Genomic DNA, 15,642 nt, shown 5'->3' with positions numbered 1-15,642 from the left:
GCCCGCACAAGTCCTCACATTACTTGTGATTTTTGTCAAATAAATGCTGAAGATCTATGAGAAATTAAAAGAAGCTCTAGTAGAGAGATTTCTAGGGGTGGCAAACTATGACCCGACCCGCCAACCCGACCCATATTCGACCCGCCATAAACAGATTTGGGTTTGACCTAAACAGATTCGGGTCGTAAACAGGTTGACTCGTTTAAACTGTTTATTAATTGGGTCGGATACGGAAAAAATAGGGATGAGGGGCCCCAATAGATTCAAATACACTGCTAGCTACGGCTTAGTTAAGTGGTTTGGTTGTTGTGCGCACCGGAGGCCTACAGGGTAGCCGAGTTGCTTATGATTTTAGACGTCCAACCCGTTTAACCCATATAACTTGTTTAACTATTGGGCTGGTAGATAAGGGCCAGAAGACAAGGCCCAGGACCGGCCTAATTTTCTGCCGCACACCCGCATGGGCCGCGCGCATGGCACTCCACCACCTCGAGCCCGCGGCCCGATTTCACCGCGATGTCGGCACGAATCACGATCCCTCAGTGTTCCTCTAATCTTCTCTAGTCTTCCCTCCCGTTTTCACCGCGAGGGCCCGATTTGGCCATTTGGGTAACTTGAGGCTAGGGTTTGTGACAAGTGCCGCCCGAGCAACCGAGCTCTCTACTCTCTCGTCTCCCCTCTCCTCTCCTCCGCCTCTGCCCTCTCCTCCTCGGCTCCCCCTTGTCGACTACTTCTACCTCCCTGTCGACAGCAAGTCGGCGACCGCGGCTATATCTGCCCCCCGATCGGCCGATCCCACTCTCACCTGGGACGAGATCATCGCGGCTACATCACCCAGTCGACGCCCCCCGCAGCTACATCGACGCCCCCTTCCTTCTTCCTCCTCGGCTAGGGTTTTCAGAACCCACAACTGGTGCCACTAGAGAGAGCAGCTGCAGCTTCTTCCCGGAGCGAGGTAAACCGTAAACCCTAACCCTTGTTTCATTTTACCCCATGATAACAAAATAAAATAAAAGAATAAGAGGAAGAGAAAGGGGGAAGGAACCTACCTAGGGTCTCCGGCTATGGATCCGGCGCCGCGCTTGATCGCCGTCGTGGCCGCAGTTGTCGACGGCTGTGCTAGGATTCTTCCTTCCCTCCTCTGAGGGGTTCTTTTCCATCCCCTGCTACGGGTAGGCAAGGCAGAGAGGGTTCTTCCTCCCCCTTCTGCTGAGGTCGTGACTTGAACCACTTGGTCGCAGCCTCGCAGGTGGAGCTGCCATGATGAGGTCCGGGAGAGGAACCGTCGGCCCCTCCCAGACCTCATCAGATCTTCAAGCTCCGATTTCTGAACATCAGAGAGACCTCTCTCTCTCTCTCTCCCCCCATCGAACCCCCCACTTCTCTCTCTCTCTCTCACCGGAAGCAACCCACCGAGCCACGGAGCCACCCTCCCATCTCTCTCTCTCCGTCTCTCTCTTTCCATTTGGTTAAACGGGTCATAACAGCAAACCCGATCTGTTTAATCAACCTGTTTGTTAAACAGGTTAAACGGGTCGGGTTACCTGTTTAATAAACAGGTCGGTTTCAGGTTGTAATTTCTGACCTGTTTAATAAACAGATCGGATTCATGTTGTAATTTCTAGAGATTTCCATTTTAAGTACCACATTATTCAATTGGGTCAGTAAGTCACCAAGAACAAAGACAACCTAAATTCCTCTCACTTTGATTCTAGGTATGGCTTCAGAAGACACTTCTAATTGCTTGACCGCTGCTGAAGCAAGCTTTTATTATAAAGTCACGAGTTGCGTTCATGTATTCAAAGTTTTAGGACCAAACAAGAAGCTGAAACAAGGGTTGCCCATCAGCCATTAAGACTAGGCTGAACTAGGCTAAGGGGCAATTCCATGCAGGGATTCCATCATAGGCCTGAGTGTATCCAGTCAGAAGCTGAGCCTGTTATACAATGCCTGAAGATAGCCTCAAGGGTAGTTTAATTGACAGGTTGAACCAGGCTAAATTTGGCACAATTTGATTCGATCAAATTTATATGTACTGGCCTGCCCCGGACTCTGTCTTTATGTGAGGGACAGGAAACTTGTAAAACCTCTGAAATCCCTCCATCTCCCCATGAGGGGCTAACACAGTTGAAACATTTTCCATTCGTTTGATTTTCATTTTTATGAACACTTTGTTAAGATCAGTCCACTGCAATCCAACGTAAGGTTATCAGGTAGGGGCCATTACCAAGATAGTCCCAAACAATAACCTGCAGGAGAACCAAGTACTCTGAAGAGCAGGAGGGGTTGCAGAAATTCCAGATATTGCATGACTCAGAAAACTGAAGGAACAGGTGATGAAATAGATTTGGCCACTACTGCAACTGCAACGGGCACAGGTTCAAGGGAAGATGCCAGCTTGCACAGAAAACAAAGAACCCTACCATGAATCTATCAACCAACACAGGCTAGCTGCTCGATCCCTGGCAGCAAAGGAATCTGTCACAATGAATAAGGGAGCAGCAACAGACCAACCAGATAAATTTCCCTTCAATAAGCTTGCCTGCCCCTGGACAGTTATTTCAAACAGCAGGGCAATACTAGGAAAAACCCCAGGGAGGTAGAAGCAACCAAGAGAAAGAAGCTACTCGCAGCAGATATGTTGAGGTAAAGCTTCCCACCAGATTTTGATGTTGGGAATACCAAGAGATCCATTTTGCTTTGGCATCATGCAGATCAACTCCCAAGCAACACTCTGGAACTTGCAAACATTGGTGTCATGACCTGAACCATAGAAAGCTTTCTATGACCCTGTTAAAACAATCAATAAAATACTAAGGCACCGAAACTTACCCAATTGTTGCAGGTACAATCGTTGTACATCCAAAAGGTCACTGACCAAAACAAACTCCATATCATAAGTCAAACCCACCAATCACTACTCATACCAGAAAAAGATGACCTGATTGTCACTATTAGAGTTCAAGACAAAAGCACATTGCCGATATTATAGCTCTACCAATCATCAAAACTGATATCTAAAAACATAGCTAAAGATATCCACGAGTGGTTCACATCCAAGTAAAACAAACACAATTTCCACTAGACCTTAAGGGTCAGAAATGAAACAGTAACACATCTTGAAAGCAGGGATAGAAGGTTAAGCTCATCGCTTCTTCGACACACCGACAGTCTTTCCCCTTCTGCCAGTAGTCTTCGTGTGCTGACCACGAACTCGAAGGCCCCAATAGTGCCTCAAACCACGGTGGTTCCTGCAGCAAAATAATTGACGCATAAGATCTTGTACATAAACATGAGGTCTTGAAAAGACATCTTTTTTTTTCTTTTTTTAAAATGTAATCTGACTGGTTTAAGTAAAGTCTCATAATCGCATTTGATGAGATGAAAGTAATGAACTGCCTTATATCCAAAGACAACCAATGTCAAATGATAATTGAATGGCCAAGAACTGTTAGCAAAGTTGGCTGGCACCCCATGCCTAAGGGCTTGCCCTTCAGGAGATCAAGGTTCAAATACTGAGTATTGTTCAAAAAAAGAAAGAAAGAAAGATGATTGAATGACCATTAACCAGAGACTTTAACAGAAACAAAAAGCATCACAGTTATCCTGTTCAGAATATCAGATGCCCTACGATACCTAGTCCATGCCTGAATAAATGCCCATGCTATTGCTTCCACACATTGATGCCCTGCAGTACCTAGTCCATGCCTGAATAAATGACCATGCTATTTCTTCCAGACATCGATGCCCTGCAGTACCTAGTCCATGCCTGAATAAATGCTCATGGTATTTCTTCCACACATCGATGCCTATACTAGTGCTTCCACATTTATGTGCCAATAGAGTTCCTGAGAACAGGAAACCAGGATTCATCCCCAAGCTGTCACACAAGTGCCCCTATCATTCCCAGCTCAAGTAATGACCCACAGAACTCGGAAAAAGGCCAAGCCTCAAATGCTAGCAAGACTAACCAACTCAGCAGTCTAGATTGTCCAGAAATCACACAATTCAGAGTAAGAGCACCTTTTAGTGGGGAAGAAATTCAAATAAATCTCTATATGTCAATAATGCAGCACTATTGATGTATATTCAGCCATAGCAACTTCAGCACGCACTATACTACCACTCCTTTAGTCACCAGCCACCACATGCCATTATTTATTCTACTATTCTTTCTCATTCCACAACCGTACAACCCCAATCTCTTTAGCGATATACTCAAAGCTTTAACAATAGGCCTTGCTATCAAGAATGTGCAGTCCAAAATGCTTAAACACTCAGTCCTCTGTTGATAATGGACCCACTACCAGCCATAGCAATATACTACAATATATATATTATTTATAAATGGCAAACATGACTTTTGTCCTACCTTGGCCATTCTAGCAAATGATATTTGGACAGTTGAGGATTAGAAAATACCTTAAATTTCATGAGTCACGCGCTCCTCCTCTTATAAGGATGTTACTTACGTCCATAGTGTTGCAATGAGCTCGCACTTCTAGCGAGGCTTACAACCTTCTCCATTATTTCTCAACAAAAAGACAAGCTCTAACTTCCAACCCATGCATTATACTCATCCAACTATTAAAGCAAGCGCAATATTTTATATTTTTTAGATGGCACCATAGGGGATACCACCACTAAAAAATCCATGGGTTGGAAAATGCAGTCAATGAGGCTGCATATGTATAAATAATCCTCATATCACACCACATACCCTATATGTGGCTACTATATATGGACTACTCACATATTGGCCGAAAAGGGCAGTTTATTTAGCATTTTGCTAAGGCACATGCAAGATGATTAGCATTGTGTGGCTGCATATGCATCCTACTTATGTGACCCCAAATGTGGGCCTTCTAGCATTGTACAATCACATGCCTATCCACCCTTATGCATCCTTATGCGAACAAGAGAAGTTCAAGCTAGTGGTTGGGTTAGGTTTGGATTTTAATCAAGTCACATATATGTATACTAATAATATAATATGTTAATTATGTTATCATTATTACCATTAAGAATTAAATACTACATTGTAAACATTAATTGCTAAATATTATTCTTATAATATCACTATTAGTTATAAAAATTTTATGATTATTGTTGTAAAAATAACTACTACTTATTAGTCACATTTTTTGGTCATTTTCTCTTTTTCCCCCTTCCTTTTAAGTCAAGCGAGAGGGACTCTGGTAATGAAAGTTAAATCATTTCAGAAAAATCTTCTCAAGATAAACTTTGATCTTACAATTTTCAGGCAGACTTTGAAGCATTTAAATGCTGATCTACAACAAATTTTAGGGAAAATATGGTTTATTGTTTCATAAGATGACTAAATTGGATAACAAATTTCTATTAAAATAAGAAAACCAAATTTTCATTATATTATTATTTTCATTAGTATTTTATGAAAATTCCCAGTTCCTTGCATATTTCAAGAAAGACCCTGTTATACTCCAAATGGTATCTAAGATTTATTAACACATTATAGCTCTTTAAATTTTAGATTTCTTCTAATTTTTAGAGCTCACTTATGTTTCTTTTTTCATATTCTTAAACAGTCTGGAATCAAATGTTATATCATTGAAAAATTGTTAAAAAATGACCCCTGGCGTTATATGGCTTACAAAACTGACTACCGAATATCAGAGGGTGACATGCCTTCATGGATGAAATTTGTGAGGAAGGATGGACGAGATTGCTGTTACTAGATGTATTCTTAATGACAAACTTGAAATCAACACTACATAATGATTTATCAAGCCAGCCAATACAAATGCCACAACCAAGTTTCCTAATCCTGACAAGAACAATATCATGGTTAATTCTACATATCTTACTACATAGGCACTTGCTCTGTTGCAACTTCAAGGATTCCTCATAATCAAACATCATGAACAAAGCAAGAAACATTATATCACCAATGTCAAGGATTTGCTTAGCTCTACCACAAAATCAAGATGACTTGTGAAAATTCATATTTTGTAAAAAAATGTTTTTAAATTGTATTTAGAAGTGTCCATGAGACTTAAATATCTCTGAAACATTGAACTGAAAATTCTACCATGTTACATTTTCAAACATTCAGCATTATTCCTTGCTATAGTTTCATGTCAAGATTTGTTTCTAATAAGTAAATTTATGAGGATCTCAGAAAGTCAGATATGTGATTCAAAAGTAACTGTAGACACAAACTTGCATAACAAAGATCAAGAACATATTAGTTTGGAATACATTTTTCTTTTTCTGAAAAAAAAGAAAAACTCACAGATGCACCATCAATTAGCTCCTTAACCAAAACCCATACCAGAACCTCAAAGTGAATGTTCCCTTTATAAATTTTTAAGAAAAAAGAGATCCATGACAAAGGTAACATCACATACTAACAAACAACAAAAACAAATAACTTGAGCTTTTTGAGCTACCTCCATAGAATGATGTAAAAAACTCCCAACCCAATCACATTCCTGCCCCCAGGATGCCAAAATTATGCATGTTCAAATGTCACGTGAATGCATAAATCAGCATATTTTTTAAATAAATTCGCATACAAGTGATGCTATATTCTTTCTCTCTGTCTTAATCAAGCTAAGTTTTATCATAATGCAATTAGACAATTAAAGGTCCTGCAACCCTGCAAAAATACAGCTCTTGTCCACCAGATACATATACGCATGTGTGTACTTATGTATGGATGCATCCATCAAAGAAAGTTAGAGAATTTATGCATGCATGATTAGATAAACTTCAAGCACATATCTGGGACTGCTAAGAAGGTGAATAATAAGGTCTCTGTGGATATCAAATAAAAGCTGAAAATTCAAATAAAACAAAACAAGAAATATGCAAGAAGAAAAAAATATATGAAATGGAAGAGATAGAGCCAACTCTATATCCAATGTCTTTAAGCCACAACTTCTTATACAAGAAAGAAACACCTGGATTTAAATTTTTGGTATCTAATCAATTCCAAAGAATCTAACCATTTCAAAAGAATTGCTGTCAAGACATAGGAGCTGATGCCACAGAAGCACATATGTTATAAAATTCAATGATTTATAACATCAATGTGAAACAGACTGAAAAAAAGATTATACGCTGCAGCAACACAGAAGACAAGCAAGTTGTATGAGTACTCAACCTTATCTTCTTCAGTCGCTCCAAATCATCCCTCAGCTTCATGTCCAAGGCGTTGGAGACAACCTGTGAGTGCCGACCATCCTTGCAGTCCTTCTTCCTGTTCAAGAACCAATCTGGGATCTTGAACTGGCGAGGGTTTGCAATAACTGTCATGAGGTTCTCGAGCTCAGCAGCTGAGAGCTCCCCAGCCCTACAAAAACCAGAACAACAACATGAAAAGTGAAACTCATATATGAAAATAAATATAAGGGAACAAAGGGAGGTCCACCACAATTCAGTATTATAGCTGCATTGAGAAGCACTGCTCACCAATTTTTTTTTAAAAAAACATTTTTGTGGAAACATTTTTCCATCCTAGAACCGGTATCTTCAGACATAAAAAGAAACTAAATATCAGGAATCAAAATTAGAGAAAATTACAACATCAGTTTCCCAAATATGTACCCAAAACACAACCAAAAGATTCAAAGCAAAATATACAAAAAAAAAAAACAGAGCCAAAGTCGTCTGGGAATACAAAAAAGCAACATAGTAGCTAGCCAGAAATTTGATAAAGCAGATTAGGGTGGACAAATAATCATCAAAATCACCGATTCAAACCATAAACAAAGTCCATGTCCGAATCATAACAGAAGTAATAATATTATCGCGACCAAGAAAGAAATCATAAGATCACCGCAGCGAAAAAAACAAAGAGACTTCTCACCTCTTGTTCATGTCGACGTCGGCCTTCTTACAGACGATGTTGGCGAATCGGCGGCCGATACCCTTGATGGAGGTGAGGGCGATCATGACCCTCTGCTTCCCATCCACATTCGTGTTCAGAACACGAAGGATGTGCTGGAAATCCTCGTTCGCGATCAGCGACTGCACCAAGTAAAGGCACCAAAAAAAATAATCAATCGAATCGAATCGAGCAGAAAACAAATTCGAGACTCGAGACGCGAAAGACCGACCATGGCGATGGCGGCGCCAGCTAGGGTTTCCTTTCGCCCTCTCTCTCTCTCTCTCTCTCTCTCCTCGCGCGCACGCCGACGGGGTGAGCAGGCCGGGGGTATAAGATCAAAGCGGAGGGGAAGGAAGAGCCCCAGTGAACGTACGGTAGAGTATCTGGACGGTCGAGATCTCTCTGATGGTTTAGGCTTCACCTGATGGATGAAAACGAGCACCTTGGGTTGAACCAGCCCATAAATTTGGCAAGATGGAGAATTTTGATCCCAATGTAATTCAACATCATAGCAACTAACTCTCATAGACAAAAGAAGAAGATTGATAAATAAACACTAATCTTGTATTTGTTTAGACCTCTTAATCTCTTCTATGCTAGGATAGAGATGGCTGGACCAATAATAATTCTAGTCTCATTTGGCTCAAGAAAAGAATTTTTTCTTACTAAAATATTTTTTTTTATAAGATGCCTGGATATGTGATGCCTGAGAAAATAGTTTTTGTATTTTAGTTGATCAAAATAATAATAAGCAGATTGCATAGTAGATTATATTTAATTCAGCATCTATTTTTCTCAAAAAATTATATAAAATATCTATTATACTTTAAATGAAGAAAATATCTTATCTTATTCGATCTAAAAGCTTAAGGGTATTTTTAGAAATAAATTTACTCTAATTATTAGCAAGTAGGAACTGGACTTTTCCCTGTCTAGTATGGATTTTTTTTAATAAAATATAGGAATCTTATTCGTATAGGAAAGCTACTTTTCTATTTCTTTTTTATTGAAAAGTTTAACCAAATATGAGATATTTTTCTAATTTTTCACTGACCACATTTTTCTCCTTCTCTTCCCACAAACCAAACGAATCCTTAAGAAAAAATATGGATGGTTATTGATCATATTAGAGGAAGCTTTAGTAACTGTGATGACTATTGTGGCATCTCACTTCATATTATGACGGTTTGCAAATGAAAAAGATTCTTAAGGTGCTGAACTTAGAAAATGAGTGGACTCAACTGGGCCCTTGTGCTAATATATTTTTTCCACCTCTCCAAAACATCTCAAGTATACTAAAAGTGACACAACCTAAAAAATAATTAGGAGAAGAAAATCCTTGGAGAGATGTTTTTCTCTATTTTGTAGAAATGTTTTCTCCATGGGTTTGTGAGAATCAAACCTATTTATTCAGGCTGATCTGCTACACTTTCCAAGAGGTTGTTCTATAAATTTTTGTTACCCTTGAGAATTTCTTACCCTTATATCTTGTAATCCATCTAAGGATGAAATGTGCCTTTCTATCTAAGAGTTATTGGCAATTGGTGGTTGTATATCTCTAGTTGTATCTAGGAGGACTCTATTCCAATATATTTCATGTACTAAGTCAGGGATGATAAAGATAGCCCAATAGTTTTTCTTCTTTATGAATTTTTGCTGATAAAATTTTTCATATGCTCTTCTCTTTGGTTGCTCTTGATTGTTGATTGTTTACATTCACAAGTTTTGCTTCTGTTACATGACACTCTTTGTTACTTGTACAGCGAGGAAATTGGATAGATTTTGAACAGTTCAAATAAGATAGCATGTCTTAATGGAAAAAAGAAAAAAGATGATGCATAAGCCAAGGATGGAAGGCCTTCCATAATTCAAGGATTAATATGCTCCTAGAATAAGAGGTTGAGTGCAAGACAAACGATACTCGGAGCATAATTGGAAGGTGATAGATTGAAAAGTCATTAGCAGGATTGGACAATGGTAGAAAGATGTTGGGTTTCATCATATGTTGAACGAGCAGCCCGCCGAGTTTTTGTAGATTAAGATGACAATTTATATGGGAGAAAGACCATTGCAAACAAAGTATTTCTAATCTAGAAGTTGGTCAATTTGAAATAATAAAGAATGAGAGTCCATAGTTGAGCATCTTAACAAGTACAACCCATTTTAAATACAACACATTATGTTAATCATTATTTTTGTTTCCATCTCAGACTTTCTGAGCAGGAGGATTGATCTGCCACAACAGATCAATCCTCCTGCTGCAAGAAATGTTCAAAACATTTACCAACTGGATCTGGTTCTTCAAACATCAATAAGCTTTGAATTAATACTTCTAATTTTCATGCAAACTTTTCCAGCATCCCGTAGTTGATTAGGCTTACACAACATAGACCAGTCATTGAAAAAATGCAGACCTTTCGCAGCCACTGAGGCAATTGAAGATTTTGTATTTTGAAAGATCCTTGAGTTTCTTTCCTTCAAGTAGACCCATAACAATCCAGCAAGCAGCATAAGAATGATAGGCTATGTTGAGTTTTAAAAATGGCTCAATCTCCAATCAAGACAGAGATCAGGACTATCACAACTAGTTAGATAGGTATACCTTACTATATGGTATTGTACGAGAAATAAATAGTAACATATATTTTATTAACTATCTGGTTGTTACAAGCTGTATAAACTGATGTCACATTTACGTGTTTTAAGATTGTTACTGCTCCTCTGATAAAGGACGGGAGGACCCTAACTTGGTGATGTCCCCGAGGAGTTGTAATAATAATCTTGAACCAAACATGCTCTTGTCCGGTAGCCCAGGAGCAAAGCAAAAGTTGGAGATACATATTTGATGCATTCAAAGCTTTGTTCGAGATGGAGCACCCCAAGAGAAGAGCAGATGCTTTTCCAAATGGAAGAATAAAAATTACATGCAGAGAAGAGATGATCGAGAGTTTCTGTAGCTTGATGGAACAGCACACAACCACCCAGATGCTTCCCAAGTTTCTTACCAAGATTTTGTCTTGTACTGAGCTTCTTCTTCCACCATAACCAAAGAAAACATTTTGAGGTGAGGAGAGCTTCCGAAGAGAGCCAGCAAAGATGCTTTGAAGGTACCTCCACCCCCATTTCAATAAGAAAGAAAGATTGAATTGAGCAAGATCCTTTACTCCTTTTTGGTAACTCGAAGAGCTCGACTAAAAAAATGATTTTCTATAGTTATCAATCCTCTTAATCACTCACCCAAATAAGAAGCTTAAATATTGATGTAAAGAAAATGGGAAGAGAAGAAAGAGCCGAATTCACTAAAGTTAGCCTTCCCCAAACGGGATGACAATCTCGATTCCACCCGATGGACTAATACCAGCCAATCTAATTTAGTATGCTTACCTCCGCATAAAGGTAGACCAATTTGGTAACATTATAAATACACTTGCTTCCATGAAAGAGATGGTACATGATAGGCTATGAACATTACTGGTGCTTAGTTCTCCTAAGCACCAGAAAATGTTAGTAATCCCCTATATCAAAAGAGAACTCCTGAACAGGGAAGATAGGAGGAGAAAGGTGATATATCTGAACAGGAAAAGGAAGATGATGAGAGGAAGAACACTACTTTTATTCCTCCAAAAGTTGCACCTTACATGCATCAGATCTCTATTTATGAACAGGATTTAGTTACTGTACACAGTTGATGCAACTCCAACTGATTTCAGTTATCCCAACTAATTAACTGAATTCAGTTGTTTGTTAGCTTCCTCCTTATCCACATCAGCTCCAGCTCCTTATAGCAATCCACATCAGCATAAATGGTGGCGTATCAGGCCTATCAGCTGTATCAGGAGCAGAGCAATGAACAAAGCATTGAAAACAGTGGAAGTTCAGATGATATACATAAGCTGTTTTGGTTCAATGTACACCTCATAACCATTGGATTTCAATACTCCCCCTCAAGAGGAGCAATGAATGTTGTGAATGCTCATCTTGGATAGGAGGGAATGAAACTAAGCAGAGCTGAGTGACTTGGTGAGAACGTCTACCAACTGATATTAGGAACGAACATGCAAAGTGTGAATGAGTCCAGATTGAATCTTCTCTCAAATTAGATAGTAATCTAGTTCAATATACTTTGTTCTTTCATGATAAATAGGGTTAGCAGCTATAGCCAAAGCTGTTTGATTATCACAAAATGGCAAAGCAAGTTGATGGTGTGAAATTTGGAGATCGGCCAAAATGTATTTAATCCAAGTTATCTCACAGCATGTAGCAGCTATCGCCCGGTATTCGGCCTCAGCTGAGGACCTAGAAACAGTTGATTACTTCTTAGATTTTCATGAAATTAATGAGTTACCAAGGAACACACAATATCCTATAAGAGATTGTCTTATTTTTGGGCAATCGGCCTAGTCAGAATCTGAATAGGCTTTGATATTTAGTTGAGAGAATGATGAGAAAAATAAACCTTAGCCAGGGGAAGCTTTGAGATACCTTAGCACCCGGTGAGCAGCATGAAGATGGGGATGATGTGGTTTATCCATAAACTGGCTGAGAACTTGTAAACAATAGGAGAGATCGGGTCTTGTAATGGTAAGATATAGAAGCTTCCTAATGAGGCGTTTGTATACACTATGATCGGTAAGGGGTGAATTTGCATCTCTAATCAACTTTAAATTTTGCTCAATGAAAGTTTTAGCTAGTTTAGCACCAAGAAAACCAGTATCTGAAAGTATGTCAAGTGTAAATTTGCGTTGACAGAGAAAAATGCCTTCACTTGATCTTGCAACTTCAATTCCCAAAAAATACTTGAGCTTGCCCAAGTCTTTAATTTTGAATTTCTGATCTATAACGGTCTTAAAATCTTCAATGGCAGCAAGATCATTACTAGCAAATATAATATCATCAACGTATACTAGGAGAGCTATGAATGATAAACCAAATTGCTTTGTAAAGAGAAAATAATCAGCTTTAGATTGTATGAACTTAGTGTCTAACAGAAATTAAGATAGCTTGAAAAACCACTGTCTGGAAGCTTGTTTCAGACCATAAAGGGATTTATTGAGCCTGCAAGCCTTGGACTCCTCCTTACCAGCAAAATCAGAAGGAATCTTCATGTAGATCTCTTCATTTAGATCACCATGAAGAAAAGCATTGTTAACATCAAGTTGATGAAAATGTCATTCGTTTACAGCTGCAGCTGCAAGTAGAATTCTGATAGACGCCAGCTTTGCCACTGGTGAAAATATTTTAAAGTAATCAAAGCCTTCTCGTTGAGTATATTCCTTGACAACTAGGCGAGCTTTCTTGCGTTCCACAGTGCCATCAGAGTTGAATTTAATTTTGTAGCATGATTTGCAAGCAATGGTTTTCTTACCGGGTGGTAGATCAGTAACAGTCCGGGTGTTATTCTCCTCAAGAGCATCTATATCTTTTGTCATTGCTTTCCTCCATTTAGGGCACTAAACAGCTTGTTTGTATGAGGTGGGTTCACCCTCATTGCTAACAGCTAGATGAAGGATTTATGAGATTTCTTGTATGAGGTGGTCCTTTTTTTCAATTTCTTGATAATTGTAATGATTTGTTAAAAGAGTTTCTAATATATATATTTCTCATGGAATAAGAAAGAAATTTAAGAAGAAAATAGAAGAAGAACAAAAACATAGAATACAATCATGGATTGGGTATTTCTAGGTAAAAAGAATAGTTTTAAATGTTTATTTATCCAATAGTTGAAATATGTCTGTCTCAAGAATCTTGGCATTTTTTTTAGCACTAGCAACTAATGTAAAATGCTTAAAAATAACTAGATCTAAATTTAGATGTTTTGTGTAATATGTTTGAATGAATATCACTATATGTTTCACCATTGCAATTCTGCAAAATAATCTTTTAAAAGCAACCCAACTATTTCTAACTCTCAAGAGCTACCTCTCTATAAAGAGGGCTTAGGGATTTATTGAAAGGTCTCATTACATAAAATAACAGTACTTATATAAGCATAAATTGAGTTATTTGGTACCTTTTCAAGGTAATTAAATATCTATACATTTAAGACGTGACAATAATAATTATATGATTGTCTTTATTTGTAACAATAACAATATCTGTTCTCTATACCATCATACCTCTATAATGGGTATTTGCCTACATTTGGACCCTTTTTTTTTTGGATAGTTTCAACCATTCGGACTACTATTCTCCCACTCGCCATGTCTTATTAACTATCAAATTTTGTACTATCTTTCTCTTTAATTAGGTCAACAAGCAATGATCCATTGTTATTCAAACTCCATATAATGGAGAAGCTTGAAATTGAGACAATTGTTGTTACAAATTATCTTGACCTTTATTTTAGTCCTTATTCTTTTCAAAAATTTGGTTAGGAAAAAAAGAAGGAAATCTAAAGTTGCATAATGCTTAAGAAAGCAAAAGAAATAATTAATAGTTCCAACCATCCCCTTCTATTAAAAAAATAATAACTAAAATAGTGTATTTATTGACACATAATTAGTTTCTAATCGATAAGCGGATATCTATCACCAACAATCAAATGATTACCAAATGAGCAACCCGTAATCAAAAATTTGATGGATTCTTTGATTTGCCTCATTGAAAAGACATAAAATTCATTGTCTAATTAGTGACTGCAGCCTAGCTTAGTGATAAATTTAAATCTATTCTTAAGGCCTTTCAAAATTTGATGCATGATTTAATGTCATGTTTTCATATATAATTTCTCACGATCAAGGCAAGGTCTCCAATAATCATAACATGAATAAATCAATTAATCATATCCATCAAAGGATAAGAAGATTACACCTATAAGGACCTAAAAGTTTTAAAGTATAGTAAATGAAACATTACAAAAAAATAAAAAGTTACAACTTGTAAGTGACAACAAAAATATAAAAGGTACATGATAAAAAAGGCATAGATGTCTGATCTTCATCAAAAATATCCAAGCCATATTTGGAGTTGGATGTTATATGCAGTGATCTCATCTGATAGTTTCAAAATGTGTAGAATGGTCTCTAATAGTTCCTTTCATAAGTAATTAGTTATTTCTAGCTAAAACTACCTTTTGGTTAGTTACTTCTAATAGTGGTGGTTTGTCTCCAAGATCGCTCGCCATGTGTCACAATCTAGGCATCGAAACGAATATTCACATTGCAGGTAATCAAAAGATTGTCAACCATATCATGCTAACATCCATCATTTTTTTTGTCTTTTTTCCATTTCTTCTATTGCGAAGTGGGATGTCGATAATTATAACAAATTGTTTATACCTAATTTTTTTGGGTCGTGTAATATATGGTAAGTTATATTCACCTGCAAATTCTTAGTATCCTTAGAAATGCTTATATATTTTCTTTATTTCGATCCAATTACCTTTTGTTATTTAAAAACGTAAATAGGAATCATTTGGGGGCTTTCACTCATTTTATGCTGTATGTGAATCACACATATGAAAGAGGAGGAGAAAAATATGGTTTGTATTATGCATATGTACTTTGTTTTGAAATTCAAATCAATTTAATAGAATTTTAGTTATGAAATCTTTTGTTTTTTTTAAAAAAAGAGAGAGATCCGTTGGCAATATAATCATGTAGGTTTAAATTTTTAGAGAGGAGCTATCCAACAATCAAACCTAAAATCTCTCCTAGCTAAGAAAAGGATATGACCATAAAGGGAATCCAAATTAATGTTAGTAGTGTTCGTATGATACAATATACCACCCACTTCTATGTATTAAAGTATTGCAGTTTCTTTTTTTTAAT

General features: G+C 37.6%; 1 protein-coding gene across 1 annotated transcript; it reads right to left on the bottom strand.

Annotated features, from left to right (window-relative positions):
• Nucleotides 1-2,897: 2,897 nt before the first annotated feature.
• LOC103718374 (40S ribosomal protein S18-like) lies at nucleotides 2,898-8,235 on the bottom strand. The gene is made up of 4 exons (XM_008807165.2): nucleotides 8,103-8,235; nucleotides 7,853-8,013; nucleotides 7,148-7,336; nucleotides 2,898-3,251 (listed from the first exon to the last, which is right to left on the bottom strand). The coding sequence occupies exons 1-4, from the start codon at nucleotides 8,103-8,105 to the stop codon at nucleotides 3,146-3,148; spliced, it is 459 nt and encodes a 152-aa protein (XP_008805387.1). The 5' UTR covers nucleotides 8,106-8,235; the 3' UTR covers nucleotides 2,898-3,145.
• Between the last annotated feature and the right edge of the window lie 7,407 nt (nucleotides 8,236-15,642).

Source organism: Phoenix dactylifera, unplaced genomic scaffold (genome assembly GCF_009389715.1).
Source record: "Phoenix dactylifera cultivar Barhee BC4 unplaced genomic scaffold, palm_55x_up_171113_PBpolish2nd_filt_p 000233F, whole genome shotgun sequence".
NCBI classification, from domain to species: domain Eukaryota; kingdom Viridiplantae; phylum Streptophyta; class Magnoliopsida; order Arecales; family Arecaceae; genus Phoenix; species Phoenix dactylifera.
This window is presented reverse-complemented; position numbering and strand designations above follow the sequence as displayed.